This window comes from Balaenoptera physalus (genome assembly GCF_965194825.1).
Source record: "Balaenoptera physalus genome assembly, chromosome: 7".
Taxonomy (NCBI): Eukaryota; Metazoa; Chordata; class Mammalia; order Artiodactyla; family Balaenopteridae; genus Balaenoptera; species Balaenoptera physalus.
Genome location: NC_138886.1, coordinates 84,545,361 through 84,573,248, shown reverse-complemented (window position 1 = coordinate 84,573,248; position 27,888 = coordinate 84,545,361). Strand labels below are relative to the sequence as shown.

The window sequence follows — 27,888 nt, the reverse complement described above, 5'->3', positions numbered from 1 at the left end:
ACAGCAGTGACTCCAGGGAATATACAATATCTTAAATACCAAGTTAAATAATTTAAATATGAATTAAAAAGATGAACTAAGATCTAATTAGTTATATTAGATATATCTTAGATATATTAAGATCTAATATATTAAACTTAGCTGTTTGTGATGGGCAATAATAGGTCATTACTATTTTAAAATTACAACTAAATTACCATACTTTACTAGACTAAGAAAAAGATGCAAGATAACTGAATTCATTAGCTCTCAATTTTCTTATTTTATTTCTGTGACAGCTTTTTCACACCTAAAATATTCTCAAGCATCCTCTTACTAGGTTTATCTCATCTCCAACTGAAAGCAAAGAACTACTCTGCTGAAGATCATCTCTTATCAACTCCTTCAAAGCTCCTGAGACAAATCCTCAGGGCCATAGTTTGCAAGTTATACTCCCAATGATAATCTTAGCCATAATTTCTTCTCAGAAGAAAGATGTGGTTCAAATTTTGAAACTTATTTCAGTTAAGTACATTCCACAGCTAGTACACAGCATCACTGAAGTCAGTGCAAAATGTATGTTAATTTTTCTCTTTGGAAACAGACAAAAGCTCGTCAATTAATCCATTTACTTTGAAGCCACTTTTATTAGTGAATTTTAAATAAATATTACAATGGCTAGAAAAAATATATTTGTACATTGTTATGACACTTAAGATGTTTAAGATGATCTAGCTCTAATTTTCAATAGATATTTTTCAGTTGTCCCACAACTAAATTTCAAATACAGTAAATAAAAAAGTACCTTAAAGTTACACTCTACTTTACAGATACTCTCTCAGATGTTACGTATCCCACCCACCACCAATTTTAACTCCAATCATTCTCTTACCAATATATGTAATAGTACTCGTGCATGCTGTAGAGTTCCAATTCAAAGCCACTTAGAAGATACTGTATCATAATTCGAAGGTTATGGTAAAGGACCCAGGTACCTAAACAAGCCAAATGTTGCCTTTGGGGCTCCTGTTTCAACAGCATAGTGTGAAGGGCTGCATCAACCTTCTCTGCCTATCACAACAAAACGTCATAACATTAACTTTCTTTTTAAGGTAATGTGAGAATTACAAAAAAAACCCAGCTAAAAATAGCACATGAGCAGAAAATGTAAATCTCACCACCTCAAGAATTCATACTTTCAAATGTACCTTTGGTTAGGTCTACATTCAAACTTCTCATTTCTCAAAGGATCACATTTATCTACACATTTCCTAAATTAAAAAGATATCCATTTTATAGTACAAAAGTAAAAATAACTGACTTCATATCTTTAGTTATATTATTAATATGGTTCTGCTCACAAATTTACTTGAAGATTAATACATTTTTATTATAATGTAAACTTGCTCTAATTATAACTACAGCTCTACACATATTTTACAATTCATCCCGATTATCAAAAAAAATAATTTAAGATGTTTCAAGGTTTGGATTATTGTTTTGTTTTGTTCTGTAAACCCTTTCTTTGGTATACGTAACTGTTACATTTTAAGTCAAAAGGAAATTCACCATATTGAAAAATTAAATAGCCAAATTATTGTTCCAAAGAATTGTTTTTGAAAATCTGGTCAAGGTATATGAATTGCTTAATTTTGGAAGGAAGGGCAACTTGTTGGCTCTTACCTCATCCTGCAAGGTGGCAAATTCCTCAAGAATATGACCGAGCTTATCTCTCTGTCGAGCCCTGTTATGTCCATGGATCTGAATAAGACTACAGAATGGCTGCAATACACATACAATTTGTTAACCGTCAATATGAAATACGCTTATACTAAAGAAAATTAACATTCAAAAGTTAACAAGTTTTCAAAATCTTGTTTAAGGGAAAAAAATGTATATAAGAATCATGCTATGCATACTTTTTACATAGGTGTTTCTTTTTAAGAAACTCAATACTGGAATTTATCAATAGCTAGAGGAGTGGCTGTTTATGAAACTTGTTTTTGTATGGCAAACATATCTTCCTTCAATCTTTAGATATTTTCCCACAAATTAAAGAGGACAGTTTCTTTTTTGCTTATGTCAAGCCAAAAGCCAGTGTTCAAGGCTGCCACTTCTCTGCTGCTTTAAATATACCAGAATGCCTAATAATTAGATAAGGGCTAATACCTACAAACCCTGACTAAGGTTCTTTATTCCTATTCTTACCTACACAGTATTCTCATATAAAATATTGTAACATTTCATGAATCAGACAATAGGAACAGAAGTTTGTTCTGATTTAAGAAGTATGCATTTTAAGATTCTTTAAGGATAATAATGTTTTACATTTGCATACTTTGACAGATATCTCATTTAATTGATAAGTAGCCGATAAGAGGTATAGAGGCAGTATTAACATTTCACTTTTTAAAGATTGAGAAGTTTACAGAAAAGTAAAGTGATCTGCCTAATAACAATAAAATGTTAGTAATAAAAATAAAATCTGGTCTTTTATTGGTTTTCCTTTCATCAAACCATGCTGCCTTTATATCTATACAGATAGATAGATCTATCTATCTATCTATCTATCTATATATATATATACACACACACACACATAAATATTTAGTAACTGTAATTAGGCAAGAAAGAGCTGTCTATAAAGAGCTTATAATTAAATAAGAATGATTTATAATTAATTTAATCACCTACAAGGTTTTTATTTTTCCAAATTATTTGAGATTTGAAAAAAGTTCATGCTCTCATCTAAAAGTGATAATTTTAATTTTACTATAATCCTGTTCTCATTAAGGCAGTACAAAGATAAGTGCCTGGGGATGTTACCCATATTCTTTGTTTATAAGGTCAAAAATAAATAAAGTTTTTGTGTCCATTTAAAAAAAAAAAGTGAACTCCTTTCTTCCCAGATGGGGGTCATAGCTTATTCTTTTTCTGTGGTCCCCAAGGGTTACAGTGAAAGGGCATCAAAAGGTGCCTCAGTATCTAACAACCTTCCAGGAAGACTACAGGTTATGAAGCTATCCACTCGAGTGTAAGAAGAGACAGAAATTTCCTACGAATTTCAGGGAAGATGAATAAGAAATGTCAGATGAAAAAATAGCACAAATTAATGCTACTGAAGATACTGCACACCATGATTTTTAAGTGTCCACCATAATGATCCAAATTGTAGTTCTTACCCGAACACAGTGAGTAACAAAGGAATCAATACAGTCCTTAGCCTGGTGATTATTATATAGGCAGCACCTGTAAGATAATATAATATTTTTGTTATTAAAATGAAACTATTTGGCCTACATAAAGAAGTGGTGATTATTGTAGGTGCTACCAACACATAGGGAAAAGTGGAAAAATGAGAAAATGGAACCAAATACATTACTAAGTTGAAGACTGCTAACATTACAGTCTGGGAGGATCTGCTACCTGCCTGGCCCTGGAGGAAATACAGGGCTGAATAGTTGGAAAGATTTTTTTTTTCTCTCCCTGAGGTGGGACTGACAGTAGCCTTTGCACCTAAGGAGATGGGAAAAAGTAAACACTTTTCCTGGCGCACTGAAAGGAGCTGACAACTTGCTACTCCTAAGTGTTTGCCATAACTGAGCAATCTGACCAGAACCTCAAAGATAAACAGAGCCATGGTCATGCAACAGATAATGACAGAGCATGCAGCAGCCAGGGGAAAGAAAAGGCAGGACACCTGGAACAGGTGGCAGCAAAACAGAAGTGGAAGGCCACTTACTTTGGGCTGGAAGGCCCAAAGTAAGAAAATTACTTAAGATGACAAAAATAAAGCCCTTAAAAAAAAGACTTTCTGGATCTGAAAATTAGGATTTTCAAATTAAAAAATTTAGTAGGTGAAAGATGCTCATAGTAGCCTTGAAGTTCTAGGGAATAAAATAACTTTCTTACAACACAGCAAAAATAAGAGATAAATGTCATGAGGAATACAGGGGGAAAAAATCTACAAGATAGAGTATATAAGGAGCTCTTTAAAAAAAGAAAAAGAAAAAGAAAAAGAAACAGATGAAGGTGAGGCAATAATTAAATAAATAATAAAATAGGAAAAATGATCTGATTTGAAGACTTGAGGCTTTAATGACTGATTTCCAGATAGGAATAGTTGAAAATCACACATGAACATTCTGGTAAAACTCCTGAACTCCTAAAATAAAGAGAAACTCTACAATCCTCCAGAAGAAAGTGTCAAGTCACTCACAAAGGAAAAAAACATTGTAACATCTGTAACATTGGAATTTTTAAAACAGCAGGATAACATCTATAGGCTACCATGCAATGAACTTTCCTATATACACAGTCGATTCTTGGTATTTGTGATAGTTATGGTCTATAAACTTGCTGTGGACCCTGAATAGAGAATACTGAAACACTGCTGCTAGGGTAAAATACAGGGTTAGGTTCCTGCCAGCCTCTGGTCCCAACATTTTAATCAACTGATCAATGTATAACCTTGGTTTACGTGTATTTCTTTTTAAAGACACTATACGTAATGTACATTGTTAATTGATTAGCAATGAACTCACGCCTGAGCAAACCTTATCTAACACACATATAATCTCTCTGTAAGGCACACCACAGCCTTCTTGTGCCAGGAACACTAGAAAGCCCATCACTACACTTGGAGGCCATTAAACTACAAAATCACCAACAAAAAGCACAAAAACAGGGGTATCTAATAGAGTTTACAGTATAAGGCACAAGAAGACAAGAGTTGCCTTGTTTGACCTCAGCGTTGGGCGACTTGAATATTTTGCCACTCTGCACGTGTCCATGAATACAGCAGGAGCAGAGTGAATATTGATTTGAGGGTTAACAAATACATTTTAGCAAGTAGGCAAATTAACAAATACAGAATCTGCAAGTAATGAGGATCAAACTGTAGTTAAATCTAAATGGATAATGATAAGTGTGACAATGTGGAATCTAAGTGTTAAAGATCGTTAAATAGAAAAGACAAAATGCAAATTAAGAGGATGTAGACACTATTTCATATACGTCATATTGTCAAAAATTGAAAAGTCTGATAATGCCTAGACTATGGGGAAATTGGAATCCTTATACACTGTTGGCTGGCATACAAATTGGTTCAATTATTTTGGAAAGCAATTTGGCAAAACTAGTAAAGCTGAAGATGCACATGCCTATGATTGGCAATTAATTATATTTTTAAGTATATAGTCTATGTGCAAAAGGAGACATAATTCAAAGATGTTCACTACAGCACTGATTTCAACAGTGATAAATTAGAAACAAGGTAAATATCCAATTGTAGAGAAAAGCAAAATAAACTGCAGTACAGTTAAAGGACAGATTTTAACGAATAAAATAAATTTGCTGGATAAACTTGGTCGATTTCAAAATGCTAATGTTGAAGGAAAAAATCATGTGGCAAAAGGATATATATATATAGTGTGACAAAATTTATGCAAAGTTTAAAAACAAAATAAACTGATATTATTTATGGACACATATATTTGGGTAAAGTGTACAAGCATTCACAAAAGTGAAACACATAAACTGTAACATAGTGGTTACCTCTAGGAACAAAGTAAGAGAAAAGGATGGGGTGAGGGAGGAGGATTTGAAATTATAGTCAGCAGTTCTCAAAATGTGCCCTAGGTTCACCTGGTGGTGATGGTAGGGGCGGCCCTTGAGGGGGTGGCTTTTGGGGAGAACACAAGGTCAAAACTATTTTCATAATAACATTAACATGTTATTTGCCTTTTGCACTCATTCTCTCACAAGTGTACAGTTTGCTTTTCCAGAGGCTACATGGTGTGTAATATTTCAACAGACTGAAAGTAGAAGCAGGTTAAAATAATCCAGCTTTCTTCTACTAAGACAGACATGAAAGAGATTTGCAAAAAGGTAAAACAATTCCACTTTTCTTACTAATTTTTCTTAAAAAGTTATTTTCCATAAAAATGTTATTTATGTTAATATGCAATTTATGAATGTTATGTATGTATATTAACATGTAATAGATTTACTGTTTTTCAAAAAGAATAAATATTTTTAAAGTATTGTTTTAATTTCTAAAATAGTAGGTATCAATAAACAGGACCCATATAAACAAAAGCTATTTGGGTCCTTAATATCTTTTAAGAATGAATTCATTAAAATTAGCCCACTCCTTGATACTTAAGCTCAGCCCTACTCTTGAGACCTTTCAGTTATTACTTACTGTCAGGAAGCTTCATCCCCTGACTTTGCATAGCTCACTCACTTCATCCCCTGATTTTGCATAGCTTACTCTCTGTTTATTTACATGTATCACCACTTCCAAGAGGCCTCCCATTGAAGAGAACCATCTTATCTTACCTTATCTTTCTATACAGTACTTATGACCTGACATTATATATTTGTCTACTGTTTAGTCTCTCCCACTGCAAGGCAAGCTCCTTGTCAGCAGGAGTGTCCTTTTCTCCAGAACCCAGAAAGGTGTCCAGCAATAGTAGATACTAATTTATTATATTTATTAAATAAGGGAATTAATAAAATTTATTAATTCATATTAATATATTTAGTATTTATAAAATTTTATCAATTTCCTTACCAGTAATGGAATTTATAAAAGCAAAATAAAAACTCTGCTTAAAATGGATGGCGGTACAGGTGTCTGTCAGTTCATACAACTGAATATACGATATATTTAATCACAGAAATTTAAAAATAATTTTTAATGATCTCTATTTGCAGATTACACGGTATTATGTATTGAAAACCCTAAAGATTCCACCAAAACTGTTAGAACTAATAAATGAATTCAGTAAAGTTGTAGGATACAAACTCAATATAAAAAACTCTGTCACACTGAACTATCAGAAAGAGAAATTAAGAAAACAATCCCATTTACAATAGCATCAAACAGAATAAAATACCTAGGAATAAATTTAACCAAAGAGGTGAAAGATCTGTACTCTGAAAATTTTAAGACATTAATGAAAGACACTGAAGAAGATACAAATAAATGGAAAGATATTCCAGACACACGGATTGGAAGAATTAATATTGTTAAAATGTCCATACTACTTAAAGTGATCTGCAGATTCAATGTAATCCGTATCAAAATTCAAACAGCATTTTTCACATTTTGATGTGACAAAAGATTAAGAAAAAAAGTAAATCTGCAATGCCTATCACAGATAAAGGATTAACCTCTCATAATATACAAAGAGTTACTACAAATTTTCTGAAAAAAGTAAACCACTTAATAAAAGTCAATGGGCACAGACGAATGGATAAAGAAGTTGTGGTACATATATACAATGGAATATTACTCAGCCATAAAAAGGAACGAAATTGAGTCATTTGTTGAGACGTGGATGGATCTAAAGACTGTCATACAGAGTGAGGAAGTCAGAAAGAGAAAAACAAATATCATATACTAACGCATGTATGTGGAACCTAGAAAAATGGTACAGATGAACCAGTTTGCAGGGCAGAAGTTGAGACACAGATGTAGAGAACAAATGTGTGGACACCAAGGTGGGGAAACCGCGGTGGGGTAGGGATGGTGGTGTGCTCAATTGGGCAATTGGGATTGACATGTATACACTGATGTGTATGAAATTGATGACTAATAAGAACCTGCAGTATAAAAAAACAAACAAACAAAAACAACTAATACTAAACTTTCTTTGGGTTATTTGTATGGAAATACGTTAATATAAATGTTTCAGACATTACATGAAATTTCTAAAAATCTTATATGTTCTGGTATAATGTTGTAAGTCATAATTCTAGTTATTACTTTAAAATGTATATCTCAGAAATAACTAAATTTCCTTGTCAACTGCATTATTATGAACTTTCATCAAATCTTTAACCGTGGTCATTTTTAAGTCTTGTCATTTACAGACAGTTCTGGGTGTACTCTGATGCTTTTGCAAAAATGTTCCTATAAAAGGGTTTCATCTTCAAGGAATTCATGGAAAAGACTCTGACAAGTACAAGTTTCTGGTAACTGACTATACTGCTGAACTGAATGAATAAGCATTTTCAGAACTCTAATGGAAAACTGATGAATTCATAGAAGTGCTAACAAAAGATCAAGATGAAAAAAAAAATTAATTACATGGGACTGAGTGAACTGATGAGGATGATTATAATTTTTGTGACTTTCTGTTTGAATAATAAAAAAAAAAAATCCGACAAGGACTCAGAGGCAAAAAATATACAAATCAATTTTCACTGCAAAGTAAAGGAGCTGTTACAGTGGAGGATTACTGGACTGAATGTCAATATTATGACATAGTATGAGTGTGTTTTGTGTTTGGTAATTGCAATCATTGTTGCTTTTGTTGTGGTCATCCATTTACAATGCTTGGTATCGGTTTATTTATCTCTTGTAAAAATAAAATAGTGTGTGTGTGAAAAAAAAAATCCTACAGGAGTAGGAGAGGGGAAAGTCAGGGGAAAGGGAAACAAGTTGGGTCTTGAAACACTTGAAGTAGTAGTTTATCAAGCAAAGGGAAGAAGTCTTCCATTTTCAGTTTCTTATTTCAAAAACAAGAATACTTTAAAACTGGAAAACTTTTTTTGTAAACAAACGAGAAAAAGACTATGCTCATTAGGTCTTCTATTTAAAATGTTCTATAGTACTATACTATTCCCTCAAAAAAAAAAAAAAGTCAATGGGCAAAGGGTATAAACAAGCAATTTATAGAAAAACCATTCTAAATGTCCAATAAATATCATATTAAGTGCTAAAATTAAACTAACAATGAGATATCACTTCTCACTCAACATACTGGAAAAAATTAAAGAATGATGACCCCTACTGCTGGTCAGGATGCAGGGAAAGTGTACTCTCTTATACTGTTAGTAGAAATATAAATTGTTGAAATCTTTCAGAATACAATCTGCTAATATATATTAAAATTAAAACTACACATGTCCTCCCACCCAGTAACCCCACCCTATAAAATACATTCATATTACAAAACATTTGGCAGCCATTAAAAAGAATTAACTAGGTACTTTGAGACATAAAGTCATCATGTATTTCTGAATGGAAAAAAGATAAATTTTAAAATAAAAATTTTTAATTTAAAAAAGCAATCCAAAAAAATAATTTAAAAGCTCATGATAAAAAGTTTAATGTGATCCCAAATATATATAAAGTCATAGATGTGTGTGTCTTTATACACAAAGATATCCACAGTGATGGTCATCGAAATGTAGTTATCTCAGAGGTAAGATTTTGGCTGATTTTTACTGTTTTCCACATATTTTTCTACCATGTTTAAATTTTCAAGTGTGGCCATGTATTATTTATATAATCAGCTTCTGTTTCTTGTTTTAAATCAACTTACTTTCCCCCTGCCTTCCTTCCCCTATTAAATCAGCTTCCTGTTAAATTTTACTACTGAAATGTTTTTCAAATCTGTCTCCTCTTTTATATTCCCAAAGTTTAATCCTTCCTCATCTCTCACCTGTACAACGGAATTAGCCTAGCTAAACATTTTGCCTCCATTATTACTACCAATTTGCCTCCAATTAAAAAATACATATTTTACTATGCCAATTCCCTCCTAAAAACTCAATCAGTTCTTCACTGACCATAAAATAAAGACCAAACTTTACCAAACCATTCAAAACTTTCTGGACTCTAACTCCAAACTATCCTAACCGTTCAACTCTTATTTCTTTGTTTATTCATTCATACAACAAAGTGTGCTTACTGTGTGACAGACACTGTTCCAGCACGTACTACACAACAGTGAACAAACAGCCAAAACTATCAGCCCTGACCTTGTGGAATTTATATAGTTCTACATATATGGGGGTTCGGGGGGGTGGAAATAAACATAAACATAATGAAGAATTATACAGGCTCTTATAGAAGTAAACATAATGAACAAGCAAATTATATAGTGCAATATGATTTATAATAAGTATGTATTTTGTCATTCAGATATATATTTCTCAGATATATTTGGGTCTTCATCACAGTTCCTGGCTCACAGCTACCGAAACTCTTGGAATTTCCTAAGGGTTGAGAGTGATAAAGGTGTCTTTCCTTATGTTAATGAGGTGATTGGAGTGCACCTAAGAATGGGGGCTGGTTACCAGAACCTTGTGATTAGAGGGTTGGAACTTTTGGTCCCACCCCCTGATTTCTGGAAGGGGAGAGGGGCTTGAGGTTCAATCAATGACCACTCGCCAATGATTTAGTAATCATGCCTATCTAATGAAACCTCCACAAAAACCAGAAAAGAAAAGCATTTTGGCCCTTTTCCAAGAGCTTCCACATTGGGGAACATGCTCCCATGTGCCACCATTCAGACTCTATGCATCTCTTCATCTGGCTGTTGATTTGTATCCTTTAATATCTCTTTATAATAAATTGGTAATCTAGTGAGCAAATGGCTTTTCCTGAACTCTGTGAGTCATTTTAGCAAATTAACTGTACCAGAGGAGGGGTTGGTCAGAACCTCTAATTTGTAGCCAGTTGGTCAGTCAGAAGCACAGGTAACAACCTGGGAAGTAGAGGGTGGTCTTATGGGACCAAGCCCTTTACCTATGGAATCTGATTCTATCTCCAGGTAGACAACGGTCAGAATTGAGTTGAATTCTTGGGCACCCTGCTGGCATCTGAGAATTGCTTATTGTAGGGAAGCCTACATACACATACACACACACACACACACACACACACACACACAAACATGCACGCACACTGGGCTTGGGTCTGGGAACCCCTCTACATATAGTATGTAAGAAGATAGTTGTTATGAGAGAGAGAAATGGAGTGCTGGGCAGGTCGGGAGAATGGGGAAGGTTTATACTTTTTAAATTGACTGATCAGGGCAGCCCTCACTGAGGTGACACTGAATAGACTTAAGGCAGTGAGAAAGTCAACCTGCGGAGTTTTGAGGAAAATACCCTCTACCCCAGATCGTATGTGAAGGCTGTAGGATGAGAGAGGGACAGTATGTTACAAGAATAGCAAGGAGGCCAGTGTGGCTGAAGCAAAGAAGGTGAGGGGACAATGGTAAGAGATGAGGTCAGAGAGGCACCAAGACAGGGGTCTAACCCAGAGCACATGGGGCCTCATGGGTTCAACAATAAGGACTTTGGCCTTTACTGTCAATGAAACTGGAAATGTAACCAACACTGAGGATGCCTCCCTGGGGCAGTCCTTAACTGACAGATGTGTAAATTCTCAAGCTCCCTTGTCCCTGACCGGACAACTGTGAGGTATAATCCACACAAGTCTCCAGGGCTCCCTGACAGGACCAAACCAAAGTTACCAACTGTGAAGCACACCTTCAAGTGGCTTTCTTCCTTTTTATGTCCCACCTGCCTGAAACCCTGCAAGTTTTCCTGGAATTACTTTCTAAATTACGTTTACATGAATCTTTGTGTCAGGGTCAGCTTCTGGAGAACCAACCTAACACAGGAAGCTAAAAGAGTTTTATGTGAAATGTGGCATGATTTATTCAACAAATTGAATGCTGAACCACTAACTTTTCTTAAAATATATAATTTCATACACCACGTCTTCACACATCCTGGTTTCTTTCCTAAGAAATAACATCTCCTTTCTTCCTTCCCTGAGGCAAATGCCAATAAAGTTGGCACTGTTTTCCAAAATGCCAACTCAAACGATCCTTTCCAGCATTTTATGGCAGCATGTTTTTGGGGAGGTGACTCTACCAGAATATAATTTAAGGATCGATTATCTGCATTTTCTATTTCTATCTAGATCAGATTATTGAGAAGAAATATTATCTTTTCATAATTATTTCCCCAAAGTACCTACTTAGCACAGTGCTTTGCACACAGTAAGGGTGAATACAACTTGCTGAATTTCTGATCACTCCTTGTAAGCTTTTCTTCTCATACTGGACCCAATATCAACTTCACAAAAACCTCAATTTAAATCTAAATAATTGGGACTTCCCTGGTGGCACAGTGGTTAAGAATCCGCCTGCCAGTGCAGGGGACACGGGTTCAAGCCCTGGTCCGGGAAGATCCCACATGCAGCGGAGCAGCTAAGCCCGTGTACCACAACTACTACTAAGCTTGTGCTCTAGAGCCTGCGAGCCACAACTACTAAAGCCCGCGTGCCTAGAGCCCTTGCTCTGCAACAGGAGAAGCCACTGCAATGAGAAGCCCGTGCACCACAACAAAGAGTAGCCCCCACTCACCACAACTAGAGAAAGCCTGCGCGCAGCAACGAAGACCCAACGCAGCCAAAAATAAATAAATTTAAATAAATAAATTTTTAAAAAAATCTAAATAATATGTGGCAGAAATCAATTAATTTTAACATGATTGAGTTATTTTTTCATGTGGAGACTTGATTCCAACAGTTTTTACGTCTTTGCTATAAAGGAGCACAGAGAACTTGGGCTTTTAAGAAACACACATGCTATACAATGTCTTATGACACTTACTTTGGGGAGAGCACCGGAGGACTGACAAAAGACCGAAGTGCATCTTTCACCATGTCTTGCATGAGATGGGTTCCAAAGACCTTTTTGTTATCCACCAGGAAAGTGGTCTTAAAACAAATGTTATATATATTAGTAATGCTGTCACAGTCTTGACATATTGTACATGTAGTTGTCATTACTGTGACATGAACATACTTATAAATGCCACAGAATACAAAAGAGATTAAAATGTAAAAAGTTGGTGGAAAATTTTTTTTTCCACAATGCCTCCACAATGGGTACTACTTATTAATCCCTATTTAAGGTGTATTCTGATGCAGGAGAACAAAAAATGTGCAGAAAAAAATCTCTCAGGTCAAGAGTAGTAATATTGAACTAGTGAAAATGAACTGATGGGTCTGAATATGTCAAATGAGCTAATATACAAGAAAGGGTTTCATAAATTATGAAATATTTAATGGTTATAAATATCAAGTCAGTCGATAACCTTATCTCTAATAAACACCTTGGAATACATACAAACTTTCTGAAATTGGAAAAAATATAGTTAAAATAATAAATTATTAAATTGAAATACACTACTATTTAGTAATAATTTACATTTAATTTTCTTCCCTTAACAATCTCAATGTATCTGAATATTTACTATACTATACCTTACTTGATTTCCTAACACACTTGAGTTGTTTCCAGTTTTTGGTGATCATGAACCAAACAGCTTTAAACACTGGCATGCATACAGGTTTCTAGGAGAATGTCAGATTCCACTTCTCTTGGGTAAATAAGCAAGAGTAAAGTTTGTATATTTGTTTTTATAACAATCTGCCATCATTTTCCAAAGTGGCTATAGCACTTCATATTCCTATCAGTAATGCATCCTCTCCAGTGCTTGATATTTTCAGTTTCGTTCTTTTTTCTTGTTTTATTTTAGATATTCTGATAGGTGGATAGTGGTATTTCATTGTGGTTTTAATTTGCATTTCCCTGTTTTCTTACTGTTACGTTTACAGAATTCTTTTTAATGTTCTCGATACAAGTCCCTTGTCAGACATGATTTGCAAATATTTTCTCCTACTCTGTAGAGTCTCTTTTCATTTTCTTAACAGTGTCTTTCACAGAATTAAAGTTTCAAATTTATCAACTTGCCATTTTTTAAAAATGGACTGTGCTTTTGATGTCATACCTAAGAATTCTCTACCTTTCCCAAAGTCACAAAAATTTTCTCCTATCCTTTCTTCTAACAGTTTTATGGTTTCACATATAGTACTACATAATAAAGGACTAATTAAGGAACAGAACTTCTCTGGACTTTCCCCTTGGTTCTGCTGATCACATGTCCATCATTTTGCCAACAGCACACCTGTCTCATAGTCAGGTAGTATTGAGTTCCCCAACTTTATTTTTTTTTTCAAATTTGTTTTGGCTGTACTAGTTCCTATGCCTTTCCATATAAATTTTAGAAGCAGCTTGTTGACATCTACAAAAATTTCTGCTATGATTTTGGGATTGCTCTGAATCTGTAGATCAGTTTTGGGGAGAACTGACATCTTAAAAAAATATCAATTCTTCTAATCCACAAACAAGATGTATCTCTCCATTTATTTAAGTCTGCTTTGATGTCTTTCATCAGTACTTTGTAGTTTTTCAGTATACAGGTTCTCCAAACAGGTGTTAGAGATTTATACCTACATATTCCATTCTTGATGTTATTGTAAATAGTACTGCTTTAAATTTTTTGATTTGCATCGTTCATTGCAAGTATATAGAAATACAATTGCTTTTTGTAAATTGGCCTCATATCCTGTGAGACTGTTAAACTCATCCATCAGGTCTAGGAACTTCTTTGCAGATTCTTTGGTACTCTACATAGATAATCATGTTGTCTGTAAAGAAACATTATTTCTCAGTTTCTCAACTGTATGCCTTTTATTTCTTTTCCTGCCTTTTTCCACTGGCTAAGATTTCCAGTACTATGTTGAGTGAAAGTGGAGTGATGAGAGTGGACATCCTTGCTTTCCTCCCAGTAGGAGGAAAGAATTTAATCTTTCATCATTAAGTATGATGTTAGCTATAGGTGTTTGGCACATGCCCTTTATCAGATTAAGGAAGTTACCTTCTATTCCTAGTTTTGCTGAGAGTTTTTATCATGAATGGACGTTGGTTTTGTCAAATGGTTTTCCTGAATCTATTGAGACTTTAGATTATATGGTAAATTACACTTTAAACACTGAACTAACCTTGCATTCCTGGGATAAAACCCACTTGGTCATGATGTATTCTTTTTTTTATATATTGCTGGATTTGATCTGATAATACTTTAAGATTTTTATGTCTATGTTCATAAGGAATATAGGTCTATAGTTTTCTAAGCTTGAAATGTCTTTGTTTGGTTTTGGTACTGAGGTAATGCAGGCCTCATATGATGAGTGCCCTTGCCTCTTCCATTTTCTGAAAGAGACTGTGTATAGAATTGGCCTGGAGTTTTGTTGGAAGGCTTTTAACTATGAACACAATTTCTTTGATAGATACAGGATTATTCAAATTTTCTATTTCTTTTTGAGTGAGTTTTGGTAGTGTCCCTCACAGAATTGGTCCATCTCATTTAAGTTTTTGCATTTATGGACATACAGTTGTTTAGAATATTCCCATATTATCATTTTAATTTGTTTAGGGTCTGTAGCAATTCCTGATATTATTCATCTGTATCTTCTTTTTTTCTTGTTCCATCTAGTTAGAGGTTCATCAATGTTAGAACCCGCTTTTGGCTGCAATGATTTTCTCTATTGTTTGCCTCTTTCCTATTTTACTCAGTTTTGCTTTTATCTTTGTTATTTCCTTCTGCTTGCTTCTAGTTTGATTTGCTCTTCTTTTTCTATTTTTTTAAAATAGAAGCTTAAATTATAATTTCAGACCTTTCTTCCTTTTTTTCATATGAACATTTAATACTATAAATTTCTCTCTAAACACTGCTTTAATTGTATCCCACAAATTCTGATATTTTCATTTTCATTCAGTTCAACATATTTTCTGATTACCCTCAATACTTCCTCTTTGACCCATGGGTTCTTTAGAAATGTGTTAATTTCCAAATATCTGGAGAATTTTCCAGATACTTCTGTTATTGATTCCTAATTTAATTCCAAATTAGAGAGCATACTTTGTATGATTTCAATTTTTTTTAATTATTAAGGTGTATTTTATGGCCCAGAATATGATCTTGATGAATGTCTAACACTGTAAGTCAATACTTCTATTACAAAAATATACCACTAACTGTGGAATATCCTTTAAAAGTATCTACCTTTTGTTCCATCAATCAATAAAACAATGTCAATACACAGTATTTGATGTTTAAAGACATATTTTGATACTAAGTGGAACTTACTTGTAATAGAGATCTTGAAAGAACACAAGGTGATTGTTCACTAAATTCACAGAAAAAATCCTAATAGATACACAGAAAAAAAGTGTCATTAATAGATTAAATAAAAGCTGAAAATGTTTGCATACAGAGTATAATTTTTACCAGACCTTCTGCGAATGATACACTACCAAAGTTAAAATAAGAAAGATAGCTAAAGATCATTTCTATAAGAATTGTCTAATTGTATGAACGGAAAAATGGATAATTTTAGAGCCTAAAATTTTTTTTTAACAAACTTACCAGTAACAATATTATGTGGATACTGATATTAAATTTGTACATCATGAAAATAACAGTATCAATAATAATTTACTAACTAATGACAGAGATTTACTTCCTACTTCACAGAAATAAATACCAAGTAACCAGGCTAACTGAATTCACATTCTCTTTTTTCGTAATTAATTTTTACACCTTGCGCACACTCCTCAAAGTGAATATTCTCCACCAGAGAGAGATTCTACTATTCCACATTACAAAGAAAATTAAAACAATTTATCCCACAGAAAATGCCTCAACTTCAGCCTCTAAACCTCTAATTGTATCCACATCTGTACACAGATCCTTTCCTTGCCTACTTTAACAACAGATGTATTAAAGACTCCATTCCTTCTGGCTTTTTCACAAACATTACACACTGTCAATTATCCATACTTTGCTCTCCTAGATATTAAAATTCTTCCTCTCTACCAGATCGTTCCCATTTTCATTTAAAGTCAAGTTTCTCTTATCTTTAAAAAGAAAAGAAGATCATCACATGATGTCACATTTTCCTCTCAACTGCTGCCTTCTTCTCAGCCAAACTTTCTGAAGAAGTTGGCTGCACCCACTGTCTCTACTCACTCAACTCAACTCTCACCCATCTTCAACACATGTAACCTGGCTCTTTGCTCTAGTCATCACTTGTCCCCCATTACTAAATCCAATGGACATTGATTTGGGACCTTATTCATCTCTTTCACTTGACCTCTCAGCAGCGTGACTTCCTTCTTGAAAAACCTTTTAAATGACTTTTCATGTTTCTTCCTCTGGCTACTTCTCAGCTTATTCTGCAGGTTCAAAGTTTAGTTCCAGAAAACCTTCTTTTCTTAACCTATATATTTTTTCCTCGTAAATTCTGAAGCATAAACACTCATGCTTCGATTACTATCTATACTGTAATAATTATAAAATTTTAACTCTAAGCACAGACTTCTAAACTCTATCCATATAGCCAATACTATCCAATATCTCTACTTAAATATATTAAAGGTACCTCAAACTTTACTTCACTAAGACCCTCAAAGGGCCTTTGAGAATATCCCCCCTTTGAGTGAACAGCACCAAACGTGCATCTAGACTTACAAGGCAGAAGCCTAGAGACCTTCCTCAGAGCTCTCTCATGCCCCATGTTTAATTCATCACCAGTATTCTATCAATTTTAGCTCACACATAGCTCTAACACTGACAACCTCACCATCTCCCTGCCATCCTTTTAGTCTAAGTTACCATCTTCTCCTTCCTTGGACTGCAGTACTGGTTTCCTAATTTATCACACTGTGTTTACTCTGGTCCCTTCCAATCCTTTCTCTACAATGCAGCCACATTTTTGCGCATTCTTGATCCTATTATGTCACTGTGCCCCCCACACACTGATCTTTCTTGATAAAACTAATGGTTTTCCTTTGCTCTGTGATAAAGATCGAAATCCCTAATGTGGCTTAAATGGCCTTGTCTGGTCTGCCTACCTCACTAGCCTCACCAAATCCCCCATCCCCATCACTCAATGCTACATTCTGCTACTTTTCTTTTAGTTTCTCAAATGTATCATGTTCTTTCCCATCACATGGAGGAGCATTCAGCTTCCTGCACCTGGAACTGTCCCCCTACTGTCCCAAATGATGTTTACCTAACTGTTAGATCTTAGCTTTACCTTCACTTCTTTAAGAAAGACTTCTCTGATCATTTAGGTCAGTTCCTTCATTATATGCTATATGTTCTAGTTCCTTTGCTTCATACTCCCTACACTGGTTTGTAATTCTATAATCATTTTTATGATTATTTGATCGATTTCTATCTCATACTACACTGTAAGCTCCATGACAAGATGGATGATATGCTTTTGCTCATCACTGTATACCAGCCATAGCACAGCACCTAGCACAAAACAAGCATGTTGGCTGAACTGATGAATGTACATATACTGTACTCGCTATCACAGTTCGTCTGTACTCAATTTCTTATTGCTAGTATACACCCCTAACAGGATACAGTCTATAAAGTCCATTATTTACCTCATTTAAACTAGGTATATCTTCTTAATTAATCCACAGCTGTCAAAAGTATCATCTTATGGGTTCCTAAACTATGAGTTTCCCTTTACTAGTGTCACTACCTTCCCCCTTACCATTGGTTTTTGCCCTATATGCAAAATACCAGAAACTGAAAATGCAGAAAAATGCCAAAAACAAAACTATCATATAGCATTCCACTATCTATAAATAGTCATAATTAATATTTTAGTATTTGTTATTCTAATCTTTTGAGAAAGAATTTGGTTGAATTTGGCTTTGTCTCTGAATATCTTTTCTGTGTGCAACAACATATATAAAAAATATTTTAAAACTTTCAACAGGGACTTCCCTGGTGGCGCAGTGGTTAAGAATCCGCCTGCCAATGCAGGGGACATGGGTTCAAGCCCTGGTCCGGGAAAATCCCACATGTAACTAAGCCCGTACGCCACAACTACTGAGCCTGAGCTCTAGAGCCTATAAGCCACAACTACTGAGCCCGCGCGCCACAACTACTGAAGCCTGCGCGCCTAGAGCCTGTGCTCCACACAACAAGAGAAGCCACAGCAATGAGAAGCCTATGCACCACAACAAAGAGTAGCCCCTGCTCGCCACAACTAGAGAAAGCCCGCGTACAGCAATGAAGACCCATAAATAAATAAATTTATATTAAAAGAAAAGTTAAACATAACTTGACATTCACAAACATTTCCCAATGTCAATACTTCCCATGTCAATAGTTTTCTATAACATATTTTTTAATGGCTGTGTGACATATATTGTAAACATACCACAGAATGGATATTGTCACCATTCAGTATTTAAACTGTTACTAGTTTTTGAACATTACAAAGGATGATGCAACAAACACCTTTTTTCTTACTCTAAATGTCTAGAAGGAGAGTTTCTGGGCCAAGTATACACATTTTTAAGACTTTTGAGAGAGACAGCCACTGGAGTATAAGAGAATGACTACTTCCCTTTACCAACATTAAATATTATTATACTTTTCAATCTAGCTGTTATAAATTGCATTTCTTTAATTACTAGTAAGGTTAAGCATCTTTCATGTTTATTTCTTTTTAAATATGTATGCTCGTGTCCTTTCCCAATTTTTCATTGGGATGTTTATTTTTATCTTACTGATATGTAGAAGCACTCTCTAGAACCTGGCACTTTATCCTAATAATAACAGGTTTCCTATGCAGATCCACCAGACTATTTGGTCCCTTATCTTCCATAAAACTTTAATCTTTTTCTCTACTCGTGGTCCCTGCTGCACTCCCCCCACTACCACTCTGTCTCAAGTCTGTCAGAGATCCAAATTCTTCCATTACTATGCCTTCTCCATGTCCAGTGACAGCAGTCCAGGCCTGGCTCCTCCAGCTCCCCTCTATTATGATGTGTCATTATGCATTCACCCCATCCCTGACAAGGCAATCCATAATCTTTTGTCAGAATATCAACTTCCAACTGTTGCATTATACTTTCTTATTCCAATTCACATTGATCTTCTCCTTTTCTGAAATCCTACAATTAACCTAGTGAACACAAATATATATTCATATATCAATTAAGGATTAGAAAAGTAGATGCAGCAGAACAATAAAATCTCTATTCTAATTCTCTTATGACACTAACCATCTAATTTGGTTATAAAGCCCTGAAAACCTTAGTTTGTTTAGCTGTACAATAAACTGCAAAATGAACTGGCTTGTGCGTATAATCTTTTTTACTTTTAAGATTCTATGATTCTTATGACAGAATAAGGAAAAACTACTAAAAAGAAAGGAAACACAAAAGGAGGTAATAAAGGCATAATCAGTGAAAGTTTCACTAAGGAACAAAGACTTAAGCTGGGCTTTAATGGTAAAGAATTAGTGGAGGGCTTCCCTGGTGGCTCAGTGTTAAGAATCCGCCTGCCAATGCAGGGGACATGGGTTCGAGCCCTGGTCCAGGAAGATCCCACATGCCGCAGAGCAACTAAGCCCGTGCACCACAACCACTGAGCCTGCACTCTAGAGCCCGCAAGCCACAACTACTGAAGCCCACGTGCCACAACTACTGAAGCCCGTGCACCTAGAGCCCGTGCTCCACAACAAGAGAAGCCACAGCAATGAGAAGCCCGCGCACTGCAATGAAGAGTATACCCTGCTCACCACAACTAGAGAAAGCCCACATGCAGCAACAAAGACCCAACACAGCCAAAAATAAATGAATAAAAAAGAAATAAATGTAAAAAAGAAAAGAAAAAAAATTTTTTTAAAAAGGAAAATAAAGTTACTATAAGAAAGAGCATAACAGAAGCACAAATCTTTATTGAACATTTATCAATTATACCCCAGAGGCTGCTGCTAAATTCTAGGAATATAAACTAGATAATCTGTCATCTGAAGGAACACAGGTACAGAAGCAACCTGAAACCAAACGGGAGGACTTCACAGAGGAAATGACATGGGGCTAGAAATTATGTACCTCAACACTGAGGGGGAGCAAAAGTCAAATGCGTATATATGTATAGTCATACAAAATAAATTAGTGTACTTATGTCTAAATAACACTATTATTTTGCCTGTTTTCTACCTTCCTAATTGAAGTATATGTCATTATAGCCTTACCAATTAATAAAACTCCATCTCTGAATGTTTTAACATTCCCCAAATAAACCTTGTGTTCCTATATTTTTACCCATAAAAAAGATTAATCCAAAATATGCCAGCTTAAAAATGTACATACTCTTTTACCCAATAACTTCACTGTTTAGCAATTTATCTTAAGGGGTAAGGAGGCACATGATATAAAGATTTACCTACAAAGATGTTCATCTTAGTATTGTTTATAATTGTAAAACACTGAAAATAACCTCAATGTAATTCAACGTGAATGGACTAAAAAAATCTGTGGTATATACTTACAATGCAATACCATGTAGCCATTAAAATAATGTAGAAATATGTATATTTGTTGACGCGAAAAGATGTTCGTGGTATAGAGATTAGTGATGAAAAAGCAAGTTACCAAATACCATGATCCAATTTTTGTATGAAAAAATATTTATACATATGCACATATATATGTACGTGTATATGTATACATGCATGCATAAACACAAACATTTATTTATATAAAAGGTTCTGAACAGAGAACTGACGATTCAAAGCCCCATTCTTAAAACTTGGGTGAATTATCTAACTCCTCCACACTTTAGGTTCTTAATCTCTATAATGGATAGTATAAAATCCTTATGAGGATTAAATACAAAAAGTATACACACACACACACACACACACACACACACACACACACACACACGACTTAATTCTCCAGATATCACAGATAACAGGTGAGCGGCATTATTTATCCTTGGGACAGTCAGTCTCTAAAAAGTAATAAACTATTCTGTTGTTAAATCAAAGTTACATTCCAGAATAGAGATTTGTACTTACCAGGATACAATGTAAATTTGTTAAATTGACCACCTCACAGACTGTTTTTATTCTATCTATTAATCTTGCAAAATAGTTGACCATTTCTTCCCTCTTTATTATTTTTGCGTATCGAGGGAAGGTGGGTGGAAGTAGTCTCTGGTTAACAAGAGGCTCAAAACCCATCATAATGGGATGATCTAAAAAGAAAAAAAGTAACATTTTCAACATTTCTCTGAATTTTAAACCTCAAATACTACTAAATATAAAAAGAAAAAGGCCAGTTTCAAAAGCATCTCTGAATTCTAATCACAATATTCTCTAAATGGATTTTATAATTTACAATTAATGTATCTATACACACACATTTTTAAAATGAGATAAGCAGATTTAATAACCTAATATTGTACTTCCTCCCTACATGGTGGTGGTAGTGGTGACAGAGAGAGGTTTCTACCTCAAAATTAACTCCAAGCCAAGAATGGGATAAAACAGAGTTAACATATTCTCTCAGAATAAATAAACAAAAGGGCAATGCTGTATTAACCATGAGATTGTGAAGAAACGTTTCAAACGGGAGCACAAACATGGGCTTGTCTTCCCTTCAATTTCTGAACTGCAGAATCAATTCACACTCAACTACATAGTAATGTAAAGCGGCAGAGGAAAACAGTCCCCATCCCATCCCCATGAGTTTGGAATGCATCTGGCACTGAGATGTAATTCCAGAAATTCACAATGAAAATAACATATCACAAGAGACCTGAGGGTGAGTTCCTCTCTCCCATTCTTTGTCCTCTGGTGATCTCACTTTTCACACTAGTACAAAGCTCCAAACTAAGTCTTTCTCAACTTGAAATTTCCTGCCACTTTTACAGAAAAAAATTCTGTACTCCAATGAAGTATGCATTGTCAGACTGACTCTATGGGAGCTATTTTACAAATCTAGAAATTGTAGATAACTGATAAACATGAAATTCTGTTCTGTCTGGTAGAGATTCTACCGGCATCTTCTATACTCTATAGAAAAAAGTTTTGCCTCCATTTATAATTTATTTCAATATTCCACTACTCCATATAAATGTGTGTTTTAAAACTTTTCATGTCTGGTTGTGTCACTGAATGAGTTTAACAAAATCCTTAACACATGTTCACTTTTATATCTGTATAAGAGTCATGGTTTTACCTTTGTCTGAAAATCATCTTTTAATACTCTCTATTCCCTAAGTACTATAAGATATAAGCAAGCACAGTGACTTACAAATATCATGTCCTTTTATGCCTCTTTGCTTATACAAACTATTCTCTCTACCTGTAAAACCTACCCCCTTGTTCTTAGCCTGAACTTGATATAGCTTGAATTCTCTCTCATCATTGGTCCCCCCAATGATGTATATACAATGTTCTTTGTATATATACTACTATACTGTCTGTGTGGGATTACATCATTTGTCTCTCTCTCTGAGTTCTTTTGAAAGCAAGAACAGGGTTGGATCCCAAACACCAAATTCCTGGCTCATGACATGCACGGGATACTTGTTTGCTGAATGACAAGATATGCATGCTCAAAATAAAATGAAACACTGCCACCACTATAATAATTTGAATTTCTGATTTATAATACTTCATTTAGAACTAAGGTAAAAGTAGTAGTAACGATGCTGTAAGAAGCTTCTTTACCATATTAACATGAATACATTTCAGACTTTAATGATAAACGCACAGAATCCAGATACTTAAATAGTCCATTACACTGATTTTCTCTGAAAGTATTCTAATATGCACGGAAAATTATTACCCAGGAATATGCATTTACTCTTAATACATCTATTTTTAGGCTTTAAACCACAAGTAGAAGATAAACACATAATAAGACACTCATGAAAATTTATATTACCATGGAAAGAAGTAAATATTAATGGGAAATGGATAACAAACACAATATATTCTGACTTCAATTTTATACAAACAAAAAAGTGCAATATAAAACAATATTACCTTTTGAAACTAACTCAGCTGTCCTGCACAGCTGATGTTTAGCAACATCCCTGACCTCGACCCACTACATACCAGTAGCAACCTCCTAATTGTAAAATAGATCCAGACATTGCCAGATGTCCCTGGGAAGCCCCAGTTGAGAAACACTGGTCTAGATGAACACAAGATGCAAGTATAATTCAGTGAGGGTAAGCTCAGGATGTCAGAGGAGCGTCTTACCCATGTAAAAATTAGGTGAAAGACTTCATAGAAGTGAAGTATAAGAAAAGACCTAAATGGGGACTCCCCTGATGGCACAGTGGTTAAGAATCCACCTGCCAATGCAGGGGACACAGGTTCAATCCCTGGTCCGGGAAGATCCCACATGCCGTGGAGCAGCTAAACCCGTGCGCCACAACTACTGAGGCTGTGTGCCACAACTACTGAAGCTCATGTGCCCTACAGCCCGCGCACCACAACTACTGAGCCCACATGCCACAACTACTGAAGACCATGTGCTCTAGGGCCCATGTGCCGCAACTACTGAGCCCATGTGCCTGCAACTACTGAAACCTGTGTGCCTACAGCTCGTGCTCTGCAACAAGAGAAGCCACCGCAACGAGAAGGCCACGCACTGTAATGAAGAGTAGCCCCTGCTCGCCACAACTAGAGAAAGCCAGCACACAGCAACAAAGACCCAATGCAGCCAAAAATAATAAAATTTTTTTAAAAAGACCTAAATGATAAGTTAGTTAAAGGACAAAATATTAGTCAGGACAAAGTATTCCAAGAATATCAAAGGCCTGGAAGACAGATAATACGGCTCTTTTTCTTTTTCCCTTAGGGAGCTGCAATTTTCCAAGTCATAACTTCTCTGAACTCAAAAGTAAAAATAGATGCATATAAACAGAGTGGGGACAAAATCCCTAGGCACAAAAGTTAGAAGTCATCTACATGCTTCTCTCTATTCTCTACACACATTTAAATTTTCCCCCTACATTTTTCTGGACATAGTCCTTGTAAATGGTTAAGTGCTAAAGTGGTTCCTCGTAGCTATTTTTAAGTCTCAGCTGTTCTTGAATCTCATGCCTAAGGACTTTGTAACCATCCTACACAAGACATAGTAACTTGCCTAACTAGAAAAGAGTATAAGAACTGAGATATAATAAGAGATCAAAGCCGTTATTCAGGATATAGAAGAGTTAAGGAGGAGTGGGGATAAAAGCCAGGCAGGAGTTTGCATTTGATTTCATGGCAACACAAACTACAAAAAGTTAAAGACAGCTTTACCACACAAGCCCTCCCAGAATAAACCGGTCTAACATTTTCCCACTAAATTTCATATATCTCTATCACACAATTTATCTCAGACTGTCATAGCCCTTACTAAATGAGCCCAGAAAAGACGCTAATTCACATCACTTTCTACCCACTGTGTGTTATGCTCGGTAAAGATTTCCTGAATTAAACTGGATACAGATCAGACAACTTCTAGACTCTCTTCTGACTTTACAAGTCTGTAGGTGTACAAATATTATCTTGGTTTTCCAGTTAAAAATGCATAAAATTCTTCAATGACAAATAAAATGATTTTCCCTTCACACTAGCACTCTTTTAAGGATACAATAATAACATATAATTACTATATTCAAAATATTATGGCACATTGGTTTAGAGTGTTTTAGTTACTAAAGTTCTTGCTAGATAATTGACCTTCATTATCAATAGCAGAAAAGTATTACAAATAGCATAAGGTCCTTGGATAAAAGATTTATAGTAACAATGTGCTTTGATTTAACTTAACAAAGTAAGCTATTCTAAAATTAATTAGATGCCAAAATTAAAGATTTGGAAGTGTGTAAGTCAAAAGAGATAGAGACAGTATATCATTTTTGGACAATACATCTCTCCCCAGTTAGGCAGGCAATTTACAGTTAGACTTACTGAAATAAGTTTTAGATGCCCTGAAGTTGGAAGGAATTCTAGAAAACAATGCAGAAGCTGCTGAGGTTTTGTTATATTATACTACACTTCTTGGTTACTTGATTTCTCTCTATAAAATGTTATAAAATTATGCTACGTGAAAGAAGCCAGTCACAAAAGGACAAATATTGTATGATCCTGCTTATATAAGGTACCTAGAGTAGTCAAACTCATAGAGACAGAAAGTAGAATGATGGTTGTCTGGGACTGGAGTAGGGGGAAATGGGGAGTTATTATTTAGTGAGTACAGAGTTTCAGTTTGGTAAGATGAAAACTTCTGGATATGGACAGTGGTGACAGTTTCACAACAATGTAAATGTATTTGATGCCACTGAATTCTACATTTAAAAATGGTTAAAATGGCAAATTTCATGTTATAAATATTTCAACACACACACAAGTTATAAAAAGGTATTTAACCACAACTGTTAACCTCAAAAAGCATAGTCTCAATGAATATTCTATCGTAATCACTGGTCAGAGTAAGTTATATAAGCAATATAATATGCATATAAATGAGATTACAGACACATCTACAAATTTTGGAGTTTCTTTGGTATGTATTTTTGAATAGGTATCCATGCAACAGATTTAAAAAGTTTCAAATGCAACAAAAGGAGGTACAAAGAAAAGCAAATCTCCTGCTCACTTGTGACTAGTTCATCTCTTGAGAACTAACCACTACTACAAGCTTCTTCCATGTGTGGTTATTTATATATATATATATTTTTTCAACTTTATTGAGGTATAGTATACATATTATACAATACAAATATTAAGTTTATAGTTCATTGTTTTGAAAAATATATACAACCATGTAACTACCATCCCAATCAACGTATACAACATTTTCATCTCCCCAAAAGGTTCCCTGTGCCCCTTACCAGCCAGTCACTCCCATGCCCAGCAACCATGGCACTGTTTTCTCCATGAATAAATCAGTTGTTCCTACTTTGATACAAAAAGAGTCACACAATTTGTACTCTTTTATATCTGACTCCTTTCAGCATAATGTTTCAATGATTTATCCATTATGTTGCGTGCATCAACATTCAATCTTTTCTACTGCTGAAAACCATTTCATTGTATGGATATACCACTGTTTGCCCATTCAAACAATGTTACTTTTGTAAACAAAACATCAACATTTTATACACGCTGATCTGCTTTTCTGCATTATTTTTTAAGGTGGATTTTTCTTTTGAAACAATTTCAAACTTACAGTAAAGTTGCAAGTGCAGTCAATACCGAATCACTCTCAAATACAATGAGAGTGTTGTTCCTATAAAGACATACCCTTATATATTCACGATTCAACAATCAGAATTAGGGAACTAACAATGACCAATTACTACCATCTAATGCTCAGACCTCATTCAAGTTTTGCACACTGTACCAATAATATGCTTCAAATCGACATCAGAATCACAAGTTGTATTTATTTTCATTGTCTCTCAGTCTCCTTCAATCTGGAGCAGTTCTTCTGCTTGGCTTCTATGAATAACTTTGACAACTTTGAAGAATAACACGCCAATAATTTTGTATACTGCCCTTCAATGTGGTTTTCCTGTTTCCTTGTGATTAGGTTCAAATTATTAACCTTTGGATTATAAAAGAAGTGACATTATATTGTTCTAATTGCAACCCATCAGCAAAGTGGAGATTTTAACTAACTACTACTGGTGTTAACTTTGATCACTTGATTAAGTTGGTGTCTGCCAGGCTTCTTCACTATTGTTACCTTTTCCCTTTGTAGTTAATAAATATTTGGGGTGCAGGGGAAGGACACCTAAATATGCTCATTATCATCAAACTATCTACTCATTAATTCATTTATTTATATCAGTATGGAACCATGGCTGCTTCTTTTATTCAATTGGTTATGATCTATCAGAATTATTTATTTTGATGCTCAAGTTGTCCCCAACCTGGACTGTGTGAAACAGCTGTGTTCAAGCTGTTTTCTGTGTTTAATTGAGCTGTCCCATCATTCTTTGAACATTTACTCACTTCCAGCTAATAAGACATTCCAGGCTCATCTTGTTCTTTCCCTGCCCTAGACCTGGAATCACCCATTCCTCCAAGATGTACTAGTTCCTTGTATTTTTTATATTTTTTTACAGTTTTATTGAGGTATAATTGACCATAAAATTGTAAGATATTTAAAGTGTACAATGTGATGATTTGATATATGTATAATTCTGAAAGGATTCCCCCCACTGAGTTAATTTAACACATCCATCACCTCACATATTTATTTTTTTCCTTTGATGAGAACATTTAAGTTCTACTCTTTGAGCAAATTTCAATTATACAGTTCAGTGTTATCAACTATAGTCACCATTTCATACATCATATCATCAGACCTTATTCATCTTCTAACCAAAGGTTTGTACCCTTTT

The 27,888-nt window shown here is 34.8% G+C and overlaps 1 protein-coding gene across 6 annotated transcripts in view; it reads right to left on the bottom strand.

Annotated features, from left to right (window-relative positions):
* Nucleotides 1-27,888, bottom strand: part of NAA35 (N-alpha-acetyltransferase 35, NatC auxiliary subunit) — a 100,215-nt gene that overhangs the window by 11,651 nt on the left and 60,676 nt on the right. For all 6 annotated transcript variants that reach the window (XM_082469673.1, XM_082469669.1, XM_082469671.1 and 3 more), the window contains 6 exons: nt 21,548-21,726; nt 15,793-15,852; nt 12,408-12,514; nt 3,162-3,228; nt 1,663-1,761; nt 872-1,050 (listed from right to left, as the gene is read on the bottom strand). In XM_082469673.1, coding sequence (XP_082325799.1) covers nt 872-1,050; nt 1,663-1,761; nt 3,162-3,228; nt 12,408-12,514; nt 15,793-15,852; nt 21,548-21,726 — 691 coding nt within the window. The remainder of the gene's footprint in view (nt 1-871; nt 1,051-1,662; nt 1,762-3,161; nt 3,229-12,407; nt 12,515-15,792; nt 15,853-21,547; nt 21,727-27,888) is intronic.